Raw genomic sequence first — 20,341 nt, forward strand, 5'->3', positions numbered from 1 at the left:
GAAAGCACCACCAGCACCTGCTGCTCCCAACAGAGTAACTAGTACGTACCTTGCATACGGAATACACTCAACCACTTTGTAACCCTTGAATCGACCAAGGAACATCAGCAGCGTTCTTGGCAGCCGACGTCAGCCCTTCCTCCTTCTCTCCACACCTCGAGCAAACTGTAACAGTAACAAGGAACCAAGTCAGAAAACGGCCGTTCACCCGCAGCATCCAAGGTGGTCCCGGTTTGCCGGCCGGGGGCATGAGCTTCCCCTGGTGTTCGCGCTCGCGATAGGTCATTGATAACGACCCAAACCGAACATGGCATCCCTCAGTAAGCTCAACACCCACCCACTCCCGCCCCCCCCCCCCCCCCTCTTTCCCTTCTCTTATCCCTCTTCACAAGCTCGCTGTTCCAGATCTGCCGCTTATCCGCCGCCTGTCCTTCTTGCCTATTCTTCTTTTCCCTGAACCTCTCACTCTGCCGAATGCATTTTCCCCCGTTCAAAACCAACACCATGCTCTTCTTGTTTTGCAGGCGCATCCAAGTTCTTGCCGTGCACTGAAGGAAGCGGCTTTTTGTTGTCACGATGGGGGCTGGCAACTCCGAACGCGCCTAGATCCAACTCCTCATCGCCTCGACGTGCCCGGTCCCTTACCGGCACCCCTTTGAAAGGTCCCGAGCTAATATGCGGTTCTTTCCCATAGTCAACAAGGCTCGAAAGGTTGGGACACCCCCCCTCTGTTTCGACGTGCCAACCTCCGGTGATCGAAAGCTGACGAAGTGATCAATATACAGCCGAAATTCGATGTCCACATCAAGGCAAGTATGGCAGTCGAATTGTTGTTTTGTTTTTTTTTTTTTTTTTTTTGGAGAAAAAAAATATCCCCACGCCCACCACTCCTTCGCTAACTGAACCCGCGCAGATATCTGACCTCAACAATGTGCCGCTTGTCTCGGGGGTGTCCATGGTCAAGTGGCACCTCCCACATAGCATACACGGGGAGCATCGCGGACGGACGCAAAAGTGCCCCATTGTGAACCACAGGGTCGAGTACAACTACTCCAAGATCGTCCCGGTCCGCATCGGCATCGACCGCAACGACAGCCTGAACGAGTGTCCCATCGAGTTCGAGGTTGTGCAGGAGTTCAGCGCCGCGGGGCGAGACGAGAAGATCACCCTCGGCACCGTCCGCCTCAACCTCAGCGAGTATGTCGAGGAGAGCGAGGCGGTGTTGCGCGACGGCCGCACGGCCAACGCCATCAAGGAGGCTCTCATGTCGCCCGTTCAAAAGTCGTCGAGCCACCGCCGCCAGCGCAGCTCCCTGAGCAACGCCGGCCTCCCGGAGACCGATCCGAGCCCCCGGTCGTCGCGCGACGAGGAACCCCCGGAGGGCGAAATCCAGGACGGCGTCGTGCGGCGCTACCTGATGCAGGACAGCAAGATCAACTCGACGCTCAAGATCAGCATCCTGATGGTGCAGGTCGACGGCGAGCGCAACTACGTCGCGCCGCCGCCCAAGTCCGCCCCCGTCTTTGGCGGCATCGCCGGGTTCGTCGCCGGCGACGCCTTCGAGCCCGTCGACGTCCGCGCCGCCACCACCCCGGGCCACGCGCCCTCGTCCTTCACCGGCAAGTCGCGCGACGCCTTCGAGGTCCAGGACATGTACCGCCGCGCCCTGGCCGCCAGCTGGGCGAGCCAGCCCGGCGAGCTGTCGGCCGACCAGTGCATCGAGAACATCTTCAGCGGCGGCGAGGGCTTCGAGCCGCCTCCGGCCGCCCCCTTCTCCTCCTCCTCCTCCCACGCCCGGAGCCACTCGCGCCGCCACACCGCCATCGCCGGGCATGGCGGCGGCGGCAGCGGGACTTCGGAGATGGACGGCGACACCTCTCCCCACCCGGGAGGAGGAGGAGGAGGAGGGAGGAGAAGGAGAAGGAGGGGAGGGGGAGGTGGAGCGGGAGGCCGGGGGCGCTACCCGCCGCAAGAGGACAGCGGCTCGGTGTCGGACGACGAAGGGGAGGAGAGCGGCGGCGACGTGATGGGCACCCTCCGGCCGCGCGACGTCGCCCGGCTGCAGCGGCACCACCTGCGCGAGCAGAGCGTCGCGAGCGACCGGAGCGCGGCCACGGTGCTCGGCGGCGGCGGCGGAGTCCGGGATCTCGGCCGCGAGTCGAGCCGCGGAATCGGGCTCCCCCCCAGCGGCCCGCTCCGCGAGCCGTTCCCGTCCTTCCACCGCCGCGAGGAGAGCAAGATCACGCACGCCGGCGGGGGCCTGCGCAGCCGGAGCTCGAGCCTCGTCAGCGTGGCCACGGCGACCACGCTCGGCAGCGACAGGGAGAGGGGCAGGGAAGGTTTCAAGCGCGCCAAGGAGGTGGACGAGTTCGAGGTACGGGAGGACTTGGTTGCTTGGACCGTTCCGGGGTCTCGATATTAGACGGAGATGTGGTTTGGCAGAGGAGCGGGTTTTGTTTTATTTTTCTTCTTGTAGTTCTCTTGGGTATATTTCTATGAGCCAAGTTCGCAGTTGTTGATGGTCCTTCCGTGGATATAAGCATTCATAATACTCGGAAGAAGCTTGCCCCCAAGGCATATATACATTTATTTACACACGCCACCTACATCTCGTTCTATGACATGCTGTCGGACTTTGAGGAGTCATCGTATAATCCATCGTCCCTGCGCGTTGCACCCCCCATCACTGTCTCTTTTACCCTCTCGCCGCCTAAGGGATGAGTCTATCGCCCATTCTCCAAAACGAGCAAATGCGATATGGCATAGGAACCAAAGACGAAAAAAGTTCCTTACCATCATCCGAATTCACACCAGAGCTGTTTGTTGCGTCTTCCCACCGGATGTCTAAAGGGGGAGAATTGGGCGGGGGAGAGACCAGCTTCGATCCGGTACCGCCAACTGAAGTTGTGCGGCACCGAAGCGGATAAGGCCATGCGAGTGAAAACGGCCGGAGAAGATTGCGGACAGCGAGCTGCGAGCATCAGTCGTATAGGTAAGAGTGTCTATCGGAGCAGGCAAATCATAGCCCAGCCATGATGATGTTCCCTTGGAAACCAGCACGCCCCCAGCCAAAGCAGGGGGATGCATCACGCTCCCCTAGAGTCTAATTATGCGACAGCCTACCGCCGTACCCTTGGTCTAAGGAACGCCTCCTAAGCACTCGCCAGTGTCCCGCGAACGGCGCCCTTGCCGCCAACCTCCCGCGCTGTTACGATAACCGACAAATCCGAGTTCACCGTGATCGAGACCTCCACCTTGCCGCCCTTCTTCACCCCCTTGACGGCCGCCTCGGCGAGGGTAGACCCGATCTTCCAGACCTTCTCCCGCTTCTCCTCCTCTTCCTCTTCCTCGTCCGAGAAATCGCTGTCGTCCTCGTCGCTGTCGTCGCTGTCGTCGGCGTCCTCGACCTTGGCCTTCTTGTCGTCGTCGTCGCCGCCGTCCTCCTTGGGCTTCGGCTCCGGCTGCGTCACCTTGATATGCGTGTTGCCCTCGACAACCTTGACCAGGACGTCGCCGCCGTCGGGCGCAGAGACGTGGACCGTCCGCCGAGCCGGCACGGCAGTGTCGGGAGGGACGATGGGCACGAACACGTCCTCGCCGGCCTCGTTGACCGAGACGACGCCGATGGCGTTGGAGACGTGGGGAACCGTGGTGACGGCGGCGTGGGTCGACTGCTCGATGTCCTCGGCCTCGTAGTCCCGGATTAGGCTGGCCTGCAGGGCGGCGCCGCGGGCCTCGGCTTCCGAGGGGTTGACGGCGGTCGTCTCGGTCGAGGGCGCCAATATCCTCGTGCTCTGGGGGAAGATGTAGCGAAGGTTGGCAGCGATGCGCGGGGTGTGCGAGGTACCGCCGACCAGCATCACCTCGTCCACGTCCAGCACGTCCAGGCCGGCCTTCTTGACCGCCGACTCCACCAGGCGGTTGATGCCCTCGAACACGGCCCTCCCGATCGTCTCGTACCGCAGGCGGTTGATGGTGCTAGCGAAGTCAATGCCGTTCAACAGACTCTCGACGCTGAAGCTGGCGTTGGTGCCCAGGCTGAGCGCCCTCTTGGTGGCTTCGGCCTCGAGCTTCAGCTTGGCCAGGCTCTTGGCGTTCTCGCGCGGATCCCCGGCCCCGGAGTTCTTCTTCATGAACTCCTTGGCAAAGTGATCCACCAGCACCTTGTCCAGCGCGAAGCCGGCGAACTCGTAGTCGTGAACCGTTGCGAGCACGGTGTACATGCCGCCGCGGCTGGCGACGACGGCGACGTCGGACCGGGTGCCGCCCAGATCTGCGACCACGATGATCTTGTCCTGGATCTTGGCCTCGGGGCGCCCATCGTAGGCGAGGATCGCGGCAATGGGTTCGCTAACGAGCTGCAGGACCTCGAGGTCGGCGGCGGCGGCAGCCTCGATCAGGGCGGCCTTTTGCTTGTCGGTAAAGTTGGTCGGGACCGTGATGACGGCCGAGGTGACCTTTCTCCCAAGATACTCCGAGGCAGAGCCGACCAGGCGCCGGAGGTAGCGGGTGGCGACCTCGGAAACCGACAGTGTCGACGGGGCCTCCTCTTCTCCGTCCTTGTCCTTGACCGTGAACGAGACGGTCTCACCCGTTTCTTGCGGGTGGGCAGAGGCGTGGTTGTGAGTAGGGTCGATCGACTTGAACTCCTTCCCTAGGAAATCGCGGAAGTAGGCGATTGTGTTCCTGGGGTTCCTGACGAGGAAGTTCTTGGCCTGCTGACCGTAGTACTCGTCGCCCTCAACGTACGACAGAATCGTGGGGATTTGGCGGTCTAGAAAGGGGACTGATCAGTATGCGACCGGGCTGACGGCATTGCCGGGGCTCCTCACCTCCATCCTCGTTCGCAATGACCTCGGCCTTGTCGTCGACAACATGGGCGATGGAGCTGTTGGAGTTGCCGAAGGTGATGCCGATGACGGTACGCTCGCTTGGCTCAACGCCAGGCTTAGCCGCTGTGTCACTCATTTTTTTCCCTCTCTAAATGCGAAGTACGTCGAAGGAAGTGAGCGGAAGGGTGAGAGAAGGGTCGTCGATCCAAAGGTAAACGGGCAGTTTGAATGTATTTGGTGGTGGGGTTACCAAAAATTTCGGATTTGGGCCGCTGTTTAAGACGAATCCCTGCTGCTTGGCAAGCTGGGCTGAATGCCCCACAATCAAGTACTAACGTTAGTACTGCATCGTACCTTACACTAAGTGTATTCACCTACCCCTGTAGGCCCCACCACTGGTGGCTGCTAAGAAACGCCAATTGCCGGCCCGCAAACAAATTCTAGAACGACCACCATATCGAGCCTCGAGAACCTCACCGTCGCAACCTACCTACCTACCTATTCCGCATATTTGCGTCTAAACAGTTTCTACCTCGTAGAGCTCCCCAGGAACGCAGACAGCATGGCGGCCACCGAACGCCCCGTCGTCCTCCCAGGCGAGACGATCGACCCTTCTCTGATCCCTTCCGACCCGAAGAAGGCCCTCCGCCTGGGCCCAGGGCTTCGACACATCCCTCCCACCGACATCGTCCCGACAGTGGCCGGGCAACTCATGACCAACCCAGTCAAGAACTCCATGTGGATTGAGTACAACTCCAACCGCGTATGCCCTCTCCCTTCTTCTCCCGCTTCTCCTCTCCTCCAGCTCCAAAACCAACAACTGCTCCCCGTATTTGTTTCTTTTTGCACCGAACGAAACTAACTAACCAACCAACCAACCAACCAAAAAAAATATTACAGTACATCCCCGCCCCCAACGACATCGTGCTCGCCCAGGTCCTCCGCTCGACGACCGACTTCTACCTCTGCACCCTCTCCCCGCACACGGCGCCGGCCACGCTGCCGCACCTGGCGTTCGAGTCGGCGACCAAGAAGACGCGGCCGGTGCTGGCGCCCGGCCAGCTCGTCTACGCGCGCGTGACGGTCGCCAACAAGCACATGGACCCGGAGCTCGAGTGCGTCAACGGGTCGACGGGCAAGGCCGAGGGGCTCGGCCCCGTCACGGGGCCCGGCTGCGTCTTCGACGTCAGCCTGGGCTTCGCGCGGCGCCTGCTGATGGCGCGGAGCCGGGAGGACGGCGGGATCGCCGTGCTCGAGATGCTGGGCGGGGAGGAGGGCGGCGGGCTGGCGTTCGAGACGGCGGTCGGCAGGAACGGCAAGGTCTGGGTGGGCAGCGAGAGCGCCCGGACGGTGGTGCTGGTGGGGAGGGCGCTGCAGGAGACGGATCGCGCGGGGCTGGGCATCGAAGGGCAGCGCAGGCTGGTGAAGAAGTTGGTTAGGGAGATGAGGTGAGGAAGGGGAGGGCCTGTTTCGAGCGTTCGAGGTTCGAGGTTCGAGGTTCGGGGTTCGAGGATACGATGGACGAACACGGCCGTATACTCTGCCCTCCTCACGGCCCTTTTTTTCCCGGTCGCGGGAGAGACAGACGTGGGCAGATGGACGGCATGCCAGCCGAAGTGCCGAGGCACTCAGCTCACTCACTCACCTACCTCGCGCCAGGGTCGGTTCTTGAGCCGTTATCTGTTTGGAGAGGCACCCGACGCCACATCCCAGAGGGCGGAAGGTCGCTATTTCTCTGGATGCACGTGTCCCCTATTTGGGAAGTCAAAGCCTTCATGGGGGGGTTGTAAGCGTGTTATTGTTCGGACAGCTCGGACGGACAGCTCCCCTTACAAGGTCTGCAATCGCAAGACGCTAATAAGCGCTGTTCTAAAACCGCGCCGAAGAAGCTGCAATGAATATATATTCCATACAGAGAATTACCGCCGTTGAATATGCTCCCAGCAAAATATGCCCCGGCCCGCTAATTTTTCCTTTCCTGGCGACTTAAAAAAAACCTGCGATCGCTCTGGTGCGTTTTGTCTCGGCGCGTCTGGGCCGTGTCCCGGGCACCGGCAAAATGACTCTCGCGATGGCCCATGCCCTGTGCTGCCTGGCACGCAGGACACTTTGATGCCGGTTTGGCCGGGCCTGGCAAGTCCAGCCTAGCCGGGTACCTCCTCGTCACGGGTCTTTCCGAGATACCGTGACCTTGGACATAGATGGGATGGGCTTCTGGGTCCCGTGCCGCTGTCCTATGGGCACTAACTCGAATAACATGCATGGAGAACTGCTGCAGGACGAAATCCGCCTAGCACTAGCTCCCCTCCGACTGTGGCTGTTCACGGCCCATCCATTACAACATCGTCGCCTAGATAATCTTCATCCGTCGCGTTCTGCGGATCGACCGAGTGTTTCTTCAACATGTGTCGCTTCCAGTTGTCCTTCCTAGGGAAAGACTTTGTGCCCTGCCTCGAATAGTCGCACCCAGGTTCGGTGCAGTAGAACCTTCGGGTTTTGTGATGCTTGTCATTGACATGTCGCCGCAGATGTGTCACTGTACCAAACCTCCGTCCGCACCCTGGGTGCTGGCAGGGGAACGGCCGGTCATGATACCGTCGGTGATGATTGAACTGATGGTACGAGCTCTTCACGGCGCCGCACACGTCGCAGACGAAACCGCCCGGTGGCCGGGCCGGGGAGCGACCTGGCGATGGCACGGGAGAGAGACCCGGAGATGGAGCTGGCGAAAGATTGGGGCTTGGCGACAACCCGGCTGAATGACCCGGTGATGGCATTAGATGGCTGTTGACGGTTGCCCCGGCTTCGGCCTGTGGAGACGGAGAGGTCGTATACGGCGTTAGTCTAGTGTCGGGTGTGTCTTCAATCGACGGCCCCGTGGATGGCGGTGGTGTCGAGTAATCAGAGGTAGTAGTGAGCGTGTTGGCGTTGTAATCGGACGTAGCCACCGTAGCCACCGTAGCCACCGCGCTCGCGTTGTACTCGGAAGTAGCCAGAGAGTTGGTGTTGTTGAGGTATCCAGTGGTTTCCTCGCCAATCTGCGTTTCGTGTTCCGCTACCGTCTGTGGAGGGGACTGATACGGCGACTGATATTGAACCTCCAGCTGGGACTGGAATTGCGGCTTCGCGTCGTTGCCGAACGTCTGGCCGGCGAATCCATCTGTGGGCACAGACACAAGGGATGCCGGCTCGAGCACCGGAGCCGCCGGCGGCTGCGGCGAGTTCTGGATCATGCGCAGCTCGTGCTCCAGCATCCATGCGCTTTCGGCTGAGTTGGTCGGCTTCATCATCTCCATCGGGTTCCCGCTCGGGACGGTGCCGGTGTACTGGAGGGATGGTGGGCTGGGAAGATCGGACACGATGGTTGGAAGCGGAAAGCTGTCGGTGCGTTGCAGAGATCCGCCGGGACCCTTGCCCTGGAGAAGCGTGCTCTGGGTGTTTAGAACGCCAGGTGTCACTGTCGCGTCGCTATCTGACGAGGTAGTGTATACTCCCTCTGTGATGGGGCCCGTTCCCATGGACGGAGCAACTCCCGCTCCGGTCACAGGAATCTGGCCACCTGGGAAGCTGGATCCGGCGGGGGCAAAGCCTAAAGGAGGCGAAGACGGGGCAATGCTAGCCGAGGTTGGAATGGGCGCAGACTGCTGGTAAGTGTCGGGCAGGTCAATACCCAAGTTCGGATCGTGGTAGTAGTCCCAAGCCAGGCCCGGAGTCTCCACGTCGATTTCGAGGCCGGATGGTGATTGCGAGAGTTCAGGTTGCTGTGAGAGATAGTCGTTGGTGGAAACAGAAGGCGAGCGCGCTCCGTCGGTGCCGGCCTGTGTGGACCGCTTGCTGTCTCGGCGATGGTGAGAAGAACGGCGACCGTGGATCAAGCCGCGGAGGGTCTCCTTGAGGTGGGGGAAGTGGCCGTGCTCGGGGGAACCAGAGGGGCGATCGATGGACTCGGGCTCCTCTGTTATGCCGACAACGGTGATACCGGTGAGCTCACGGCTAGGCGGGCCGTGTGAGTCACCAAAGCTGGCCTCGCGGGCGCTCTCGCAACTGACGGTGCCCCTGCGGGACTTGGACGTGAGCTCGACAGGCGACTGGGCGGGGGCGGCAACGGTCGAGGGCGAGACTGCGCGCTCGTCGACGCGGGAAGACGGATCGGTCGGCGACGCAGGAGATGATGATACAGGCGACGGAAGGCCGTGACCAACAGTGACAGCCTGTGGTAGGGCTGACTGAGGCTTCTGATTCAGGTCCCTCGGTTGTGGGACATCGTGAGCGATGGCGCTCTCGGGACCGGACCCTGAGCATCTTTTGTAGGAAATATCGTCCACTTCTTGGGGATTGAGACTGGGCCCTCCGGGGCGCTGCCCCATCTCGGCGAGGCCGGGATCATCATGGCGGGTGAGCCGTCGGCGTCTGGCGCGGACAATGAAGGGGAAGACGCAGAACGCGATGAGGAGGGCGCCGACGACAGACCCGACCACAGCCCCAGCGATGCCGCCGGGTGAGAGCGAAGTGGATCTAGGAACGAGCATGGACCGAGCGGGCGGCCGCACAGCCAAAGCTGCTGCGGTGCGCTGCTGGAACTGGTGCATCAATTGAGAGCGTGCGGGACACTCTATGCAGGGTGAGAAATCTGGTTTTCTGCCGGTCTTTACTCCGTAGGGGAAACGATAATAATCAAGCGTGGTTCAGGGTGCTTGAACAAGGGGCGGCCCCAGCCACGGTGTGATGGGCCGCGAGTGGTGGTCGGGGTGAGGCTGTGCCAGCACCCTGCTGCTTAGCGCAATTCGCGCGCTGGGAGGTCCCAGAGCCCGCGACTGGAGCGTAGCTCTCCAGTGAAGAGCGGAATCCGGCTCTCTGGCGACGGAAGAAAAAAAGGGGAAAGAGATCCGAGGGGGGAGAAAATATAGAGAAGGCAACGTCTGCGGGAGAGGGCGCAACTATCTCCAGCTGGTGCTAGAGAGCAACAGTTGTGGCGGGGAGGAAAGGATCCATGACGAGTTGACAGTATTGAAGAGCTGTGTGCTGTGTGATGAACTGGACAAGACCCGAGATGCCCTGAGATGCAGTGAGCGGGAATTGAGTGACAGGAGAGGGAGGCCTGAGTGGATGCAAGTCGGGTCGGGTTTCCAGGCCTGGCACCCCGCGAGTGGCAGCCTGCGAAAGCCGATAACTAACTGCACCAGGCACACTAGTTACGGTAGGCGCATGCCCCCGTTCGGCGGGTTGCAGTGTCACGGCCAGTTTCGCAGGCGAAAGCTAGGTTTCCATCTTCTTGCTGCCATCAGGCTACGAGTAAGGAGTGCGAGGTAAAATCACCAACGTACCAGATTGCCGTGCCGAGAGGTCGTTGGGAGGTTGGATGCTCAAGCGCCCTACAGGACCAGGATGGTGGAGGTACCATCTGTACTAGTATGTAGTGTATGTACTGTGCAGTACTGCCGTAGGATGCACTGTACCCCCTCCCTTACCAGGCAAGAAGGGGCACAGTGCAGCAGGAGCCGCGAAGGAGGGGCGGCCTCAATAACTAAGCGGTAACGGTCTAATAACTAACTCGAATTGGTGGCCTCTTTCAGCCGCCCCCAATTGGCCCCACGTTGCGCCTGCGCCTTCTCTACAAAGTATGCCCCATTCGAGCTTGACATCGGATGACAACGAACATGCAAGCAACAAGGTTGAAATCGAGTCGGCCAAGTTGCTTGATACACGCACAGGTGTTTCGTGCCGCTTGGAAGAATGGAGATGAACGTGGCGACTTGTGTTACCGCCCGTGTAAGCACACCACACTTGCTGCGTACAACTACACTACTGCGTAGCACTACGTAGACACCCGACGTTTTTCCTCGCGCTGTTCTTGTTCTCCCCACAGCGCAAGCATACACTAGCATACAAGCGAAGGAATATTACACATAGGTATCCGTACACACCTACCTACACTACCGCTACACACAATGCTCGATTCTTTGTCAGCCGCCAAAAGCAGCCAAGAAGACGCGGCGCCCAGTCAGCCCTTCGGCCCAGAGTCCCCGCATCCAACAGACGAAGCGGGGAAACCCTTCTCGCCATTCCGTCCGAACATACTTGTCACTAATCGTCTCGTCTTGACCCGTTATCCGGCCTTCGCTTGGTTACAAACCCCTAATGGATCTGGGTCGTATTTCCAATTTGAGCTCCTGTTGGCCCTACTAGTACTTACGCGGATGAGGATGGGTGGCATCCAACGTGCGCCGCGTTTGAGAGTATGCAAAGCTGCACCAACTGCAGAAAGGCCAAGGTATGGAATTATGCAGCAAAGCATAAGCGCAGACAACAAAACAACGTCCACCCCTCGGAAAACCAACAGCGACTCGAGCTTGGTTGTATCAACAGCATGGCATCTTCGAATGCCCTTCGAAAGACGCTGACTGTGGCTCACCGCAGTCCCTCATAGCATGGTAGGTACGTATGTATGTATGTAATCCGGACATACCTTGCACATCTCTGTGGCTGGACAGTAATCCGTACATGCAGCATACATTCCTTGCGCTAGTGTACTGCGTATATAACTATACATCGGAGGAGGCGACTGCTCCGCGAGTTTGGGTTGACTGCGCATGACAAACTGGGAGTGGATGGGCTGATGGGCAATCGAATGATGAAAAGACCATGACGCACTTCGGCTCGGCGATTGCCTGCCCTACACGAGCGCATTGCAATCCCAGCCGTTCACTCGGAAGGCGTGCTTAACGCGTTGGAATCGCGGGGTCAAGCGACCAATCAGTTCTCTCACGCTGATGGCGATGACGAATCGCATGCGTATTGAAGCATCCGCCCATTCCGGCCCTAACTGTTCCTCCATCTCTAAATACTCCTCCAGCGGTCGTTGAAAAACGGCAGCTGTAAAGGAACTTCTGCCCATGTGTCTCTCCACTGCACGAGTCTGTTCTTCGAGATCTGTCTCACCCCCAGAGAGAGAAATACAAGCTAGCTACCGAACGAAGCTGTTGGGCTACTTGGACCTGAAGCAGACGGCGAAAATATGAGATCGGCCTTGTTCTTAGTTGCAGCTACCGCTGCCGCCCTCGCCACTCGCGACGATGACAAAAGGGATCAGATTGTCCTCATCGAAAACCAGGACAGTCCTCCAGCGGACGCAAACGCAGTTCAAGCTTGGTGGGATGCGTTCCCCAATCCAGGCAATCTCCTGTCCTCCGTCGAGGAACGCATAACCAAGAGCATCCGGGGCAGCAAACTTGACAACTTCCTCTCCTTGGCCGACTCGGACGACGAGGACGAGGGCGAAGAGGGCAACCCTCATTTGCCCCACGGCGGCCACGGGGACGGCCACAGACACGAGGACAAGACCATCTATGAGCTGATCAAGGACAGCCAGCATGCCTCCAAGTTCGCCAAGCTCGTCGAGGAGCATGACGAGATCAAGCAGCTGCTGGATGACAAGGAGCACAACTACACCCTGTTCGTCCCGACCGACCGCGCCCTTGACCGTATCCACGGCGGCCGCAAGCATCGCCATGAGAAGCCCAGTAAGGAGTTCATCCTCGCGTTCCTCAAATACCACATCGTCCCAGGCCTCTACCCGGCCCACCGCATCCAAACGAGCCGCACCCTGCCTTCGGAGCTCCACCCCGCGGCCCTCGACGGCGCCTCCACCCGTCGTCACAAGCACAAGCACAACCACCACCCGCAGCGCATCCGCTCCTTCACCGTCCCCATCGTCCACCTCACCCGCCTCAACTTCCGGACGCGCCTCGTCGGCCCGGAATTCCACGCCAAGAACGGCATCCTCCGGGCGGTCGACTCCCCCCTGATCCCCCCGCCCTCCCAGACGACCATCGTCCGCCTCCTGCCGGGCCAGTTCAGCACGCTGGCGCTGGCGCTCGAGACGACGGGGCTCGGCGGGGAGCTGGACGGGCTGGAGCGCCGCGGCGGCGGCACGCTGTTCACGCCCACGAACCGCGCCTGGGCCGCGCTGGGGCCGCGCCTCAACGCCTTCCTGTTCTCGGAGCCCGGGCGCGAGTACCTGCGGGCGCTGCTGCGCTATCACGTCGTGGTGAACGAGACGCTGTACTCGGACGCCTACTATCGCGGCGGCGGGGAGCACCACGGCGACGACGGCGACGACGACGACGACGGAGAGGACGGAGAGGACGGCGATGCGGCGCGGGTCGGCGATGCCGGACGTGGTTATTTGCATGTCGACCTGCCGAGCCTGCTACACGGGGCGCCGATCAGCGTGGATATCAGGACCTGGAAGGAGTTCGTGTCGATCGTGGTGAATGGGTTCACCAGGGTGGATGTGAGAGACGTTGTTGCGGATGACGGCGTCGTGCAGGTGGTTAGGCAGGTCCTGATCCCGCCGCACAAGCACCATGGTGCTCGCGGTGACGTTGGTGACGAGAATGAGGGTAAGAGGGAGATGAGCGTCGAGGAGCTGAAGGCTCGGCTGGAGCCCTATTTGGAAACGCCGGAAACGACCGGCGGACGGGACAATATGGGAGATCTCTAAGTTGTCCTAAGTTGCAAAGGTTCGTAGTTTCTCAAGGGTAAACCCCCTGTGCTGTTGTCGAAGGAGTCGGAAAGGCTGCTGCTGTCCAGCATGTAACGTTAGTGAGCGAAGTAGCTCCCTACGAAATCACTAGTTGGATACGCCACTTCTTACCCGGTCCGCATCGGCATCTTCCCCTTTTTCACCTTCCACACGTGATGTTTATCGTCCTTAACCGAATTCCCATTCCGTCACGGGATGGCTGCATTCACAACCCTATCCTCCTCATCAACATCCACCGCCGCCCACCTCTGCTCCCTGCTCCTCCTCTCTCTCCACTCCAAGCTATCACCGTTGCGCTTCTCGTACACTCCGAGCTCGTCTAATAACACCTCTACGACCCAAGCATACGAGACATCCATGACATTCATCCCGGGATTCGCCATCAGCGCTGCGCTGTCCGCCCTTGTCCTGGGCACGCGGGTACATAGCAGGTGGAGATCAAGCATCTGAGAAAAGACCAGCCCGAAGGCGGGCTTGTTCCTCCTGGCAGAAGAAGCAGCGGCAGACGTGCTGGCTTCCTGCTGTGCTCTCGCGGCGAGCACGGTCTGCGTGGCTGGAGGAGGAGGGGGGGGAGGGTTAAAGATCGAGCGGAGTGTGGAGTCGAGGTGTTTTGACGGCGGCCGGGGTGTGTCTCTTGATGGCGCGGTGAGTGTAGTGTCGTCGGCGTTGGGAGGTTGTGGAAAGTTGGCAGGCGAGGTTGTGGAGTTGAGGAACATGAACAGGGGCGCGCCGTGGGCCGAGGAGCGCGTGAGGGCGTGGAGGCGGGAGGCGAGGAGGAGCACCATATTGTGGGCGGTGTCCTTGTCGCGGCCGGTGAAGAGGGCGTTGAGGAGGGTGGAAGTATGGGTGACGAGGATAATGTCGGGGAGTGTCGGTGACCTGGCCTCTACTGACGTGCTTTCGGGTTGTGGTGATGGTTTTGAGGAGGGCGCCTCCGAAGACGAGAGACCGCCGTCGTCGTCCTCGCTGTTTGGGATTTCGCTTCTCTTCCCGGTTTGTGTCGGCCGGGGTGATTCGCCGTCTCTCACAAGCACGGTATCCTCCAGCTCCTCAAGCACCTCCCACAGTCCCTCGATGTCAAACACCCTGGAAATGGAGATCCTCTCAAGGCATGCCTGTAATTCAGCTTGGAAATTCTGCCAACCGCCTTGGACTTTCATCAGCTGTCCGACAAGGGCTTTCCTGAGCTTCGGCAAGAGAACCGTTGCCGGCAATGTCGTCACAACCATTGCCCTTGCTGTCGACTTAGAAGCCAACAAATGCGCAACCGTTTGTAGACCGATCTATCTCGATCAACCGAGGTCAACACATGCACGTTCAGACGCACGCACGTCCCTCTTCTCAAGCGGGGAAGCAAGAGGAATATCAAGAGAAAAAAGAAGGAGAAGAAGGAGAAGAAAGAAAGAAAGAAAGAAAGAAAGAAAGAAAGAAAGAAAGAAAGAAAGAAAGAAAGAAAGAAAAAGAAAGAAACGCACCAGCAATCCAATCTCTTCCTCTCCATCCTCCTCGGCACTGACGCCCACCACAGACCCGCGCTCGAATCCGCCCAGCAGGACGTACTCGTCCAGCTCGCGGCAGCCGGTCATCAGGTTCCCACTGGCGGCGAGCCCTTCCTTCCGGGCGATCTCGCGGTCCAGCAGAAGCGAGGCGGGCAGCGGCTGCTCGATGGGAAGGTGCGAGCTGGCCTGGGAGAAGGGAAACGCTGCGGCCATGGCATCGTCATCTATAATTGGGGCGGTGCGCAGGGCTCGTGTGCGCGTGCCTGTAACCTATTGCCAGTCTAGGACCCTACGCTCTGCAAAGTGACCGGGTCGGTGGATGCCGAGGCTCTAGGAGTGGTGAGGGCTTGGTTATTTTTCGCGGCTGGCAAAATCCAGGTCGGCTATGGGGAAGACCTAGCCAATGCCGACGAGTCTTTTTGGTGACGTCGGAAATTGTCTGCGTCGTCAGAGGTATCTCGTTGATGTTTATTGACATGCATGACCTTAATCGCCATATCAGTCGCGATCTGGTACGTTCTCAAACAGTGTGTTAGGTTCCGGGTTGCTTACCGACCCGTTGCTGGGGTTCCTCCGCTCGACACCTCAGGCAGTGCATCGTCATGTCATTGCCCAAATGGAAGGAACCATTCCTGGCTGTCTAAGGAACTATTTGCGAGGTTGAAACATATCGCGAACACACAAGTCGGATATTCAGACCCAGAATGTTTTGACAACTTGGTTGCTTGATGCCAAGAACGACGATCGATGTATCAAGCGACTTGAAGACTGAACTCCACAATCAATGATGTGAGCATTGCACAGTGGAATAATGTTCTTGTTCATTACAATACTCAATTTAACTTGCCAATGAAAGCGACGCCGCGAGTCTAGCTCGCTGAAAGGGCAAGACCCAAAACAACCCAATGACAAGAAACGGTTGTGCAGGGAACCTCGCCAGTCCTTCAAAGTCCTCTTCAAGAAAAACAAAAAAACAACAACAACAAAAAAAAAGCCCACCTCGTCCAAGCCCACCGAAATAGCAAGAGTTTTGTGATGTACATGAGCTACCGTTAAGAAGGAAACCGCTGCCCCTCATTCCGTCTGGTGCCCATGGGTATTATTTGGCAAAGTCTTGGATCTGCTGCCATCCCGTTGCTATTCGTTCTCGCGCCGCACCATTGCGAGTCAAACATAATAATAAGAGGGGAAGAACAAACGAGAGAAAAAAAAAACACCTCAACTTGTAACCGTGGTCTTGAAATGGATACTACAGTACTGTCCCAACACAGCATGCGTTCGTGAAGGTCCTGTCTTAGGGTTCTCACATGGGCCGGAGGCCCAAGACTTCCCGCATCTTGTACTCTCTTCGTCGCCTGCTGAGGACATTTGGCGCGTAAGGGGAGATAACCACAGGGAAACATCCAACAGTGGCTAGTGTCGAATGGGCGCGGCAGTAACGCAATCATCGCAGGTGGAATAAGAGAGGGATCGAACCCCAGCCTTTCGCCGGCCTCTCTACAAAATATGAAGCGGCTCCTCTAAGCCGCTGTTCCAGGGGGGGGAATCAGTTCCGCACTACCCGTGGCAGGATTCGGGCGCTGACGTCTTCCCTTCAGGCTCTTCATCCGGCCCAGGATTCCGCTCGCCTTGGGTTGAACATCCTCGCCCCCAGTGGCATCAGTCGTGGACCTGCGCTCAAGACCAGGCCCGCTCCTGGGGCTGGAAGGAGAAGGTTTGCTTCCATTCGTATCCGTCTTCCGCACCGTAAACTCGTCCTCGCCTTTTCCGGATCCGAAATCCGAAAAGAAAGGGCTGCGCTCTGACGCCGAAGCAGAGGCCGGCCCACTGTTGGAAGGTGACCGACGTGAGCCGAAGTCTGTCTCAGGATTAGTGAGCCTACCGGAGGGCTGAAAGTCGCGATTCCCCCGGTTGATGTTGCGAATACGGTGCGCGAGGGATTTCTTGCGTTGGAGACCTTCGTTCTGAGCCTCAAGAGCTCGCTCTTCCTCGCGTTTCTGGATTGCCGTCCGAGCTGCCGGGGTCCCCTCTAGGAAGGTCGATGTACCAAGGCCGAGCGATTGGTCGCCGTGGAGTATGGTGCCGCGGCTGAGAGGATCAAACACGGGCATTTCCTTGTGTGAGGACGAAAACTCGGAACCATCCTTGCCACTTCGAGACCACTCCTTGAAAGCCTCATCATCTTGGTTCCCCATGAATGCGGAATGGTCTGGCCGGGTATTCAACGGCCCAGCCCCGCCAATTGTGTTGTTCAGTGAACCCTCGGGGAAGGCTTGCATTGGCGCACGCCGGCTGCCTTGTCGATTTCGGTGAGGGTTCAGGGCGTCAAAGGGGCCGTCGTGGTGGAAGACTGGAAGAAGCGAAAGTCAGCAGACTAGAAACACGAGGGCGGAAACAGGGCGATGCCGCCACCTACTTCCGGTCCCATAGATGCTGGTCGCATCTAGCTGGTCAATAATGTCAAGTTTGCGGCTGACAGGCTTCTTGTCCCTGTTCTCACGGTGCCGGCGCTCGCGCTCGCGGCGTCTTAAATCGCGCTGCCTCCGCTCCTCCTCGGTCATATTGGCGTCGATGATTGACGAATCCGAATTCCTGCGAGGTCGCCTTTCCTGGCGCCGTTGAGGCGAGCGGGAGGGGTCCGGACGGCCGTCTTTCTCTTGCATTTTCCGGGCGCGGAGTGCCTCCTCCTGTGACCGCGTTGGACGATGGTTCGGCGGAGGGGGCCTCCGATTGGGCGCAGGCGCGCCGTCCCGGTGCGAAGGCGGAGGCGGAGGGCCACGGCGTCCTGGGGGTGGCGGCGGCTTCGCGGCGCTTGGGCGCGGCGGTGCATCGTTTGTGGCGGTTGAATCCTCGAGCGTCAATGAACCCTGCCCAAACCATGGTCAGCCGCCCATGTCCTGGGTGCTCAAACGGAAGAGAATGACGAAAAGAAAAGAACAAGAAGCAACAAGAAAAGAAAGGTCAAGCAGCGGAAAGTGTGGCAATGCGGTACGTACAAAGATCTCCTCGGCCGTGAGAGACGGCCTCTTATCCGACGACATGGTCTCCGACGCTGATCGGATGTTCGAGAAACTGGACCTGCTCGTAATCGCGGGATCGAGGAACGGGTTACGCGAGACGGGTCGCGGCGGCGGGTCGTCAAAAGGAGAAGCTGGGCTGGGCGATACAGCGCGATTGCGGAACGGATTGTTTGAAGAAAGGTTCAATGACAACCCAGCAGATCGCTGGTCTAAATGGGAAACAACCCTCAGCAGGTTAGCAATCAGGTCGGGAGCGATGAACTAGTTCGGCCGTTTGAAGCATGCATGCAAATGACGACGCTGATAGTAACATGAAACAACAATATCCTTAACATGACACAACCGGCTCAAACGAAGGGGCGAACCGGTGGACATGCCCAGGCGCCAAAACGGCCCCTTGGACGCAAAAGCAAGGAACGAGGTTGCGACCGACCAGGCTCTGCTGCTTGGATCGACCCCGACCGCTCGCTACTTGCGTTTCCCGCCTTTGCGAGGCAGCGCAGCGGGGTCGCTTTGCAGCGGAGAGTCGCAAAGTGGTTCTGTAAAAAAAAGGGGGATCGAAAAATTAGGTTGGGCTGCGCTCACCTTGCCGCGAGTCCTCCATGATGGGCAGCGGATTGCGAGCCTGATGAACCAAGGGTTATTTGCTGTGTTTCCAGAAATTGGCTGGTGGCAGGCCGCTGTTTGCGTGTTACTTCGGGTTGATGCTGCCGTGTGTTGCGACCGTGTCAAAACGCCTGGATCGAATTCCTTTGACTGGGGCAGGCGTCATACCAGTGGGGATAAGGGGCGTTTCTTCAGACAGCGGGTCGTTGCCGTCGTGGGTCCGTCTCAAACGCGCTGTTCTTTCCTGGCGGCGAAGAAAATGGTTTGCTTGTCGATGAACTCGACCGACCTGAGGTACAGTATTTATCAGCTTGCTCGGTGCAACCGCGCCGGTCGAGATAGGACCAAGGATGTCGTGGGTCTCCGTAGTAGCGCGGATGTCTTTGATTTGAGCTCGCGAGGCTGCGGAATCGAGTACGGGCTGGAAATCCAACTACCAGAAACCCGCCGGACAAAGGTAGTGGGTATCGCCTAACTTCGCGCACCAGTACCCTTTAATTCAGGCGACTATCTCTCGAGCTCGCGAGCGCAGTGCCGCCAGGGTGTAACTTCGTGGTCGGTTTTAGTAGGATCAGAAGCGGCTTCGCTCTCGCCCGCGTGTGCTGCTTTTGTGGGGGAGAGGGCAGGCTGGTTGAGCGGCTGCCGGCACGATGGGGATTTTAGGGGTCCCGTCCTGAGAATGAGGGTAAAGTCTCCGGAGAGCGACCTGGACGGATCGGCATCAAGTGTCGCGATTTACGCTGAATGACGGCAGGGTCAACAAGAGGGCACTGCTCGTTCTCCTGTGCCACAGGCCAACTGGAGACGGAAGAAAGACCAGAATTGCGACCGGCAATGAAAGCAGTTCCAGATTTGGACCCTGCGCTCCTTGGTAGCGCCTGTGGACCAGTGGAGTTCGGGGATCCGACGCCGAGAAGCCAGCGGTGTGCGGGCGTGGCTGGGAGTGCCCGGCTTCGGATGATCAGAGTGAGAGACCGAGTGGAAGAATGACTCCGAGGATGTTGCCACAAGAACTGATGCAAGCTGGCTAGACACGTTTTATTACACGACGGACAAGAGTGGCTCTTGTTGAAGTTGCAGGTTTGTTGAGGAGGCAAGCCAAGGCAATAAATGGACTGCATGAGCAAACCCGATGTTCCCCAGCTCTTTCTCTAACCAATGTGGAGTGGATCACACCCCATTCCTGTTTGGGTTTGCCTCCATGCTCGGCTGGGTTTAGTTAGTCCGATTTCAGTTAGCCACTTTGATTGCCCCTGACCAGATGTCCTGCAGGAACTGCCCGATCAGTCTTACCACCTCACCACAAATGGAGGCGTAATACTCCGGATGGTCCCTCGTAAGTGGTTCACTGATCTCAGCATTGCGCTTGACTAAGGTACGGAGTAGAGTATGTGCGTCATTAAGAGATGGACTGCTAGATCATTGACAGCGAGATGAACTGTCATGACGGGGTTGTCGAGCAGGCGGCATGAGCAGCCGACGGCACTTTTATTCCCGGGTGGTTCCTTCCCTTGAACTAAAGTAGTGTAGTTGGCTCCTGGTCGATGATGAAGATCCCACCCTCTTGAGCACTACCTTTGGTCGCATCGCGCAAACGCACGCAGGTCCTCGGCACCAGGACCGGCGGCGATTTTGTGCCTGGCTCATCTCCCAAGTCACGAAGTCGGCGGGCTACGAGACATCACTCTCCTTGTTGCCGCTGGATTGCCAAAGCGGCAAGGGGATGATGTGTACACTACATAGTATGTAGACTTGGTACCTCTTCTCCAAACCTCACGCCTCTACCTCGCAGGACGCGCTCGAGTAAATCAGCCAGTCTTAGCTTGCAGCAATGCAGTG

The 20,341-nt window shown here is 58.8% G+C and overlaps 7 protein-coding genes across 7 annotated transcripts; 3 read left to right on the forward strand and 4 right to left on the reverse strand.

Annotated features, from left to right (window-relative positions):
• Positions 1–675: 675 nt before the first annotated feature.
• Positions 676–2,422, forward strand: P884DRAFT_191429 (N-terminal C2 in EEIG1 and EHBP1 proteins-domain-containing protein; the record flags this gene model as incomplete). The annotated part of the gene is made up of 3 exons (XM_069437590.1): positions 676–711; positions 786–821; positions 914–2,422. The coding sequence occupies 3 exons, from the start codon at positions 676–678 to the stop codon at positions 2,420–2,422; spliced, it is 1,581 nt and encodes a 526-aa protein (XP_069301136.1).
• Positions 2,423–2,799: 377 nt separating this feature from the next.
• Positions 2,800–4,968, reverse strand: P884DRAFT_236264 (Hsp70 protein-domain-containing protein; the record flags this gene model as incomplete). The annotated part of the gene is made up of 2 exons (XM_069439982.1): positions 2,800–4,774; positions 4,833–4,968. 2 exons carry the CDS (start codon positions 4,966–4,968, stop codon positions 3,153–3,155), a joined length of 1,758 nt encoding a protein of 585 aa, XP_069301137.1. The 3' UTR covers positions 2,800–3,152.
• Positions 4,969–5,315: 347 nt separating this feature from the next.
• Positions 5,316–6,284, forward strand: P884DRAFT_289461 (uncharacterized protein; the record flags this gene model as incomplete). Its single annotated transcript, XM_069444002.1, has 2 exons — positions 5,316–5,595; positions 5,733–6,284. The coding sequence occupies exons 1-2, from the start codon at positions 5,395–5,397 to the stop codon at positions 6,282–6,284; spliced, it is 753 nt and encodes a 250-aa protein (XP_069301138.1). The 5' UTR covers positions 5,316–5,394.
• A 379-nt stretch (positions 6,285–6,663) lies between these two features.
• P884DRAFT_289462 (uncharacterized protein) lies at positions 6,664–11,307 on the reverse strand (the record flags this gene model as incomplete). The annotated part of the gene is made up of 4 exons (XM_069444003.1): positions 6,664–9,444; positions 10,157–10,233; positions 11,026–11,087; positions 11,299–11,307. 4 exons carry the CDS (start codon positions 11,305–11,307, stop codon positions 7,154–7,156), a joined length of 2,439 nt encoding a protein of 812 aa, XP_069301139.1. The 3' UTR covers positions 6,664–7,153.
• Positions 11,308–11,847: 540 nt separating this feature from the next.
• Positions 11,848–13,335, forward strand: P884DRAFT_266789 (Fasciclin domain-containing protein; the record flags this gene model as incomplete). Its single annotated transcript, XM_069442054.1, has 1 exon — positions 11,848–13,335. The coding sequence occupies one exon, from the start codon at positions 11,848–11,850 to the stop codon at positions 13,333–13,335; it is 1,488 nt and encodes a 495-aa protein (XP_069301140.1).
• A 230-nt stretch (positions 13,336–13,565) lies between these two features.
• P884DRAFT_274812 (uncharacterized protein) lies at positions 13,566–15,089 on the reverse strand (the record flags this gene model as incomplete). Its single annotated transcript, XM_069442768.1, has 2 exons — positions 13,566–14,660; positions 14,853–15,089. The coding sequence occupies 2 exons, from the start codon at positions 15,087–15,089 to the stop codon at positions 13,566–13,568; spliced, it is 1,332 nt and encodes a 443-aa protein (XP_069301141.1).
• Positions 15,090–16,396: 1,307 nt separating this feature from the next.
• On the reverse strand, positions 16,397–18,500 carry P884DRAFT_274813 (Pal1 cell morphology protein-domain-containing protein; the record flags this gene model as incomplete). Its single annotated transcript, XM_069442769.1, has 4 exons — positions 16,397–17,226; positions 17,293–17,743; positions 17,873–18,105; positions 18,482–18,500. 4 exons carry the CDS (start codon positions 18,498–18,500, stop codon positions 16,397–16,399), a joined length of 1,533 nt encoding a protein of 510 aa, XP_069301142.1.
• Between the last annotated feature and the right edge of the window lie 1,841 nt (positions 18,501–20,341).

This window comes from Thermothelomyces heterothallicus, assembly GCF_042370625.1.
Source record: "Thermothelomyces heterothallicus CBS 202.75 unplaced genomic scaffold P884_scaffold_2, whole genome shotgun sequence".
NCBI lineage: Eukaryota > Fungi > Ascomycota > Sordariomycetes > Sordariales > Chaetomiaceae > Thermothelomyces > Thermothelomyces heterothallicus.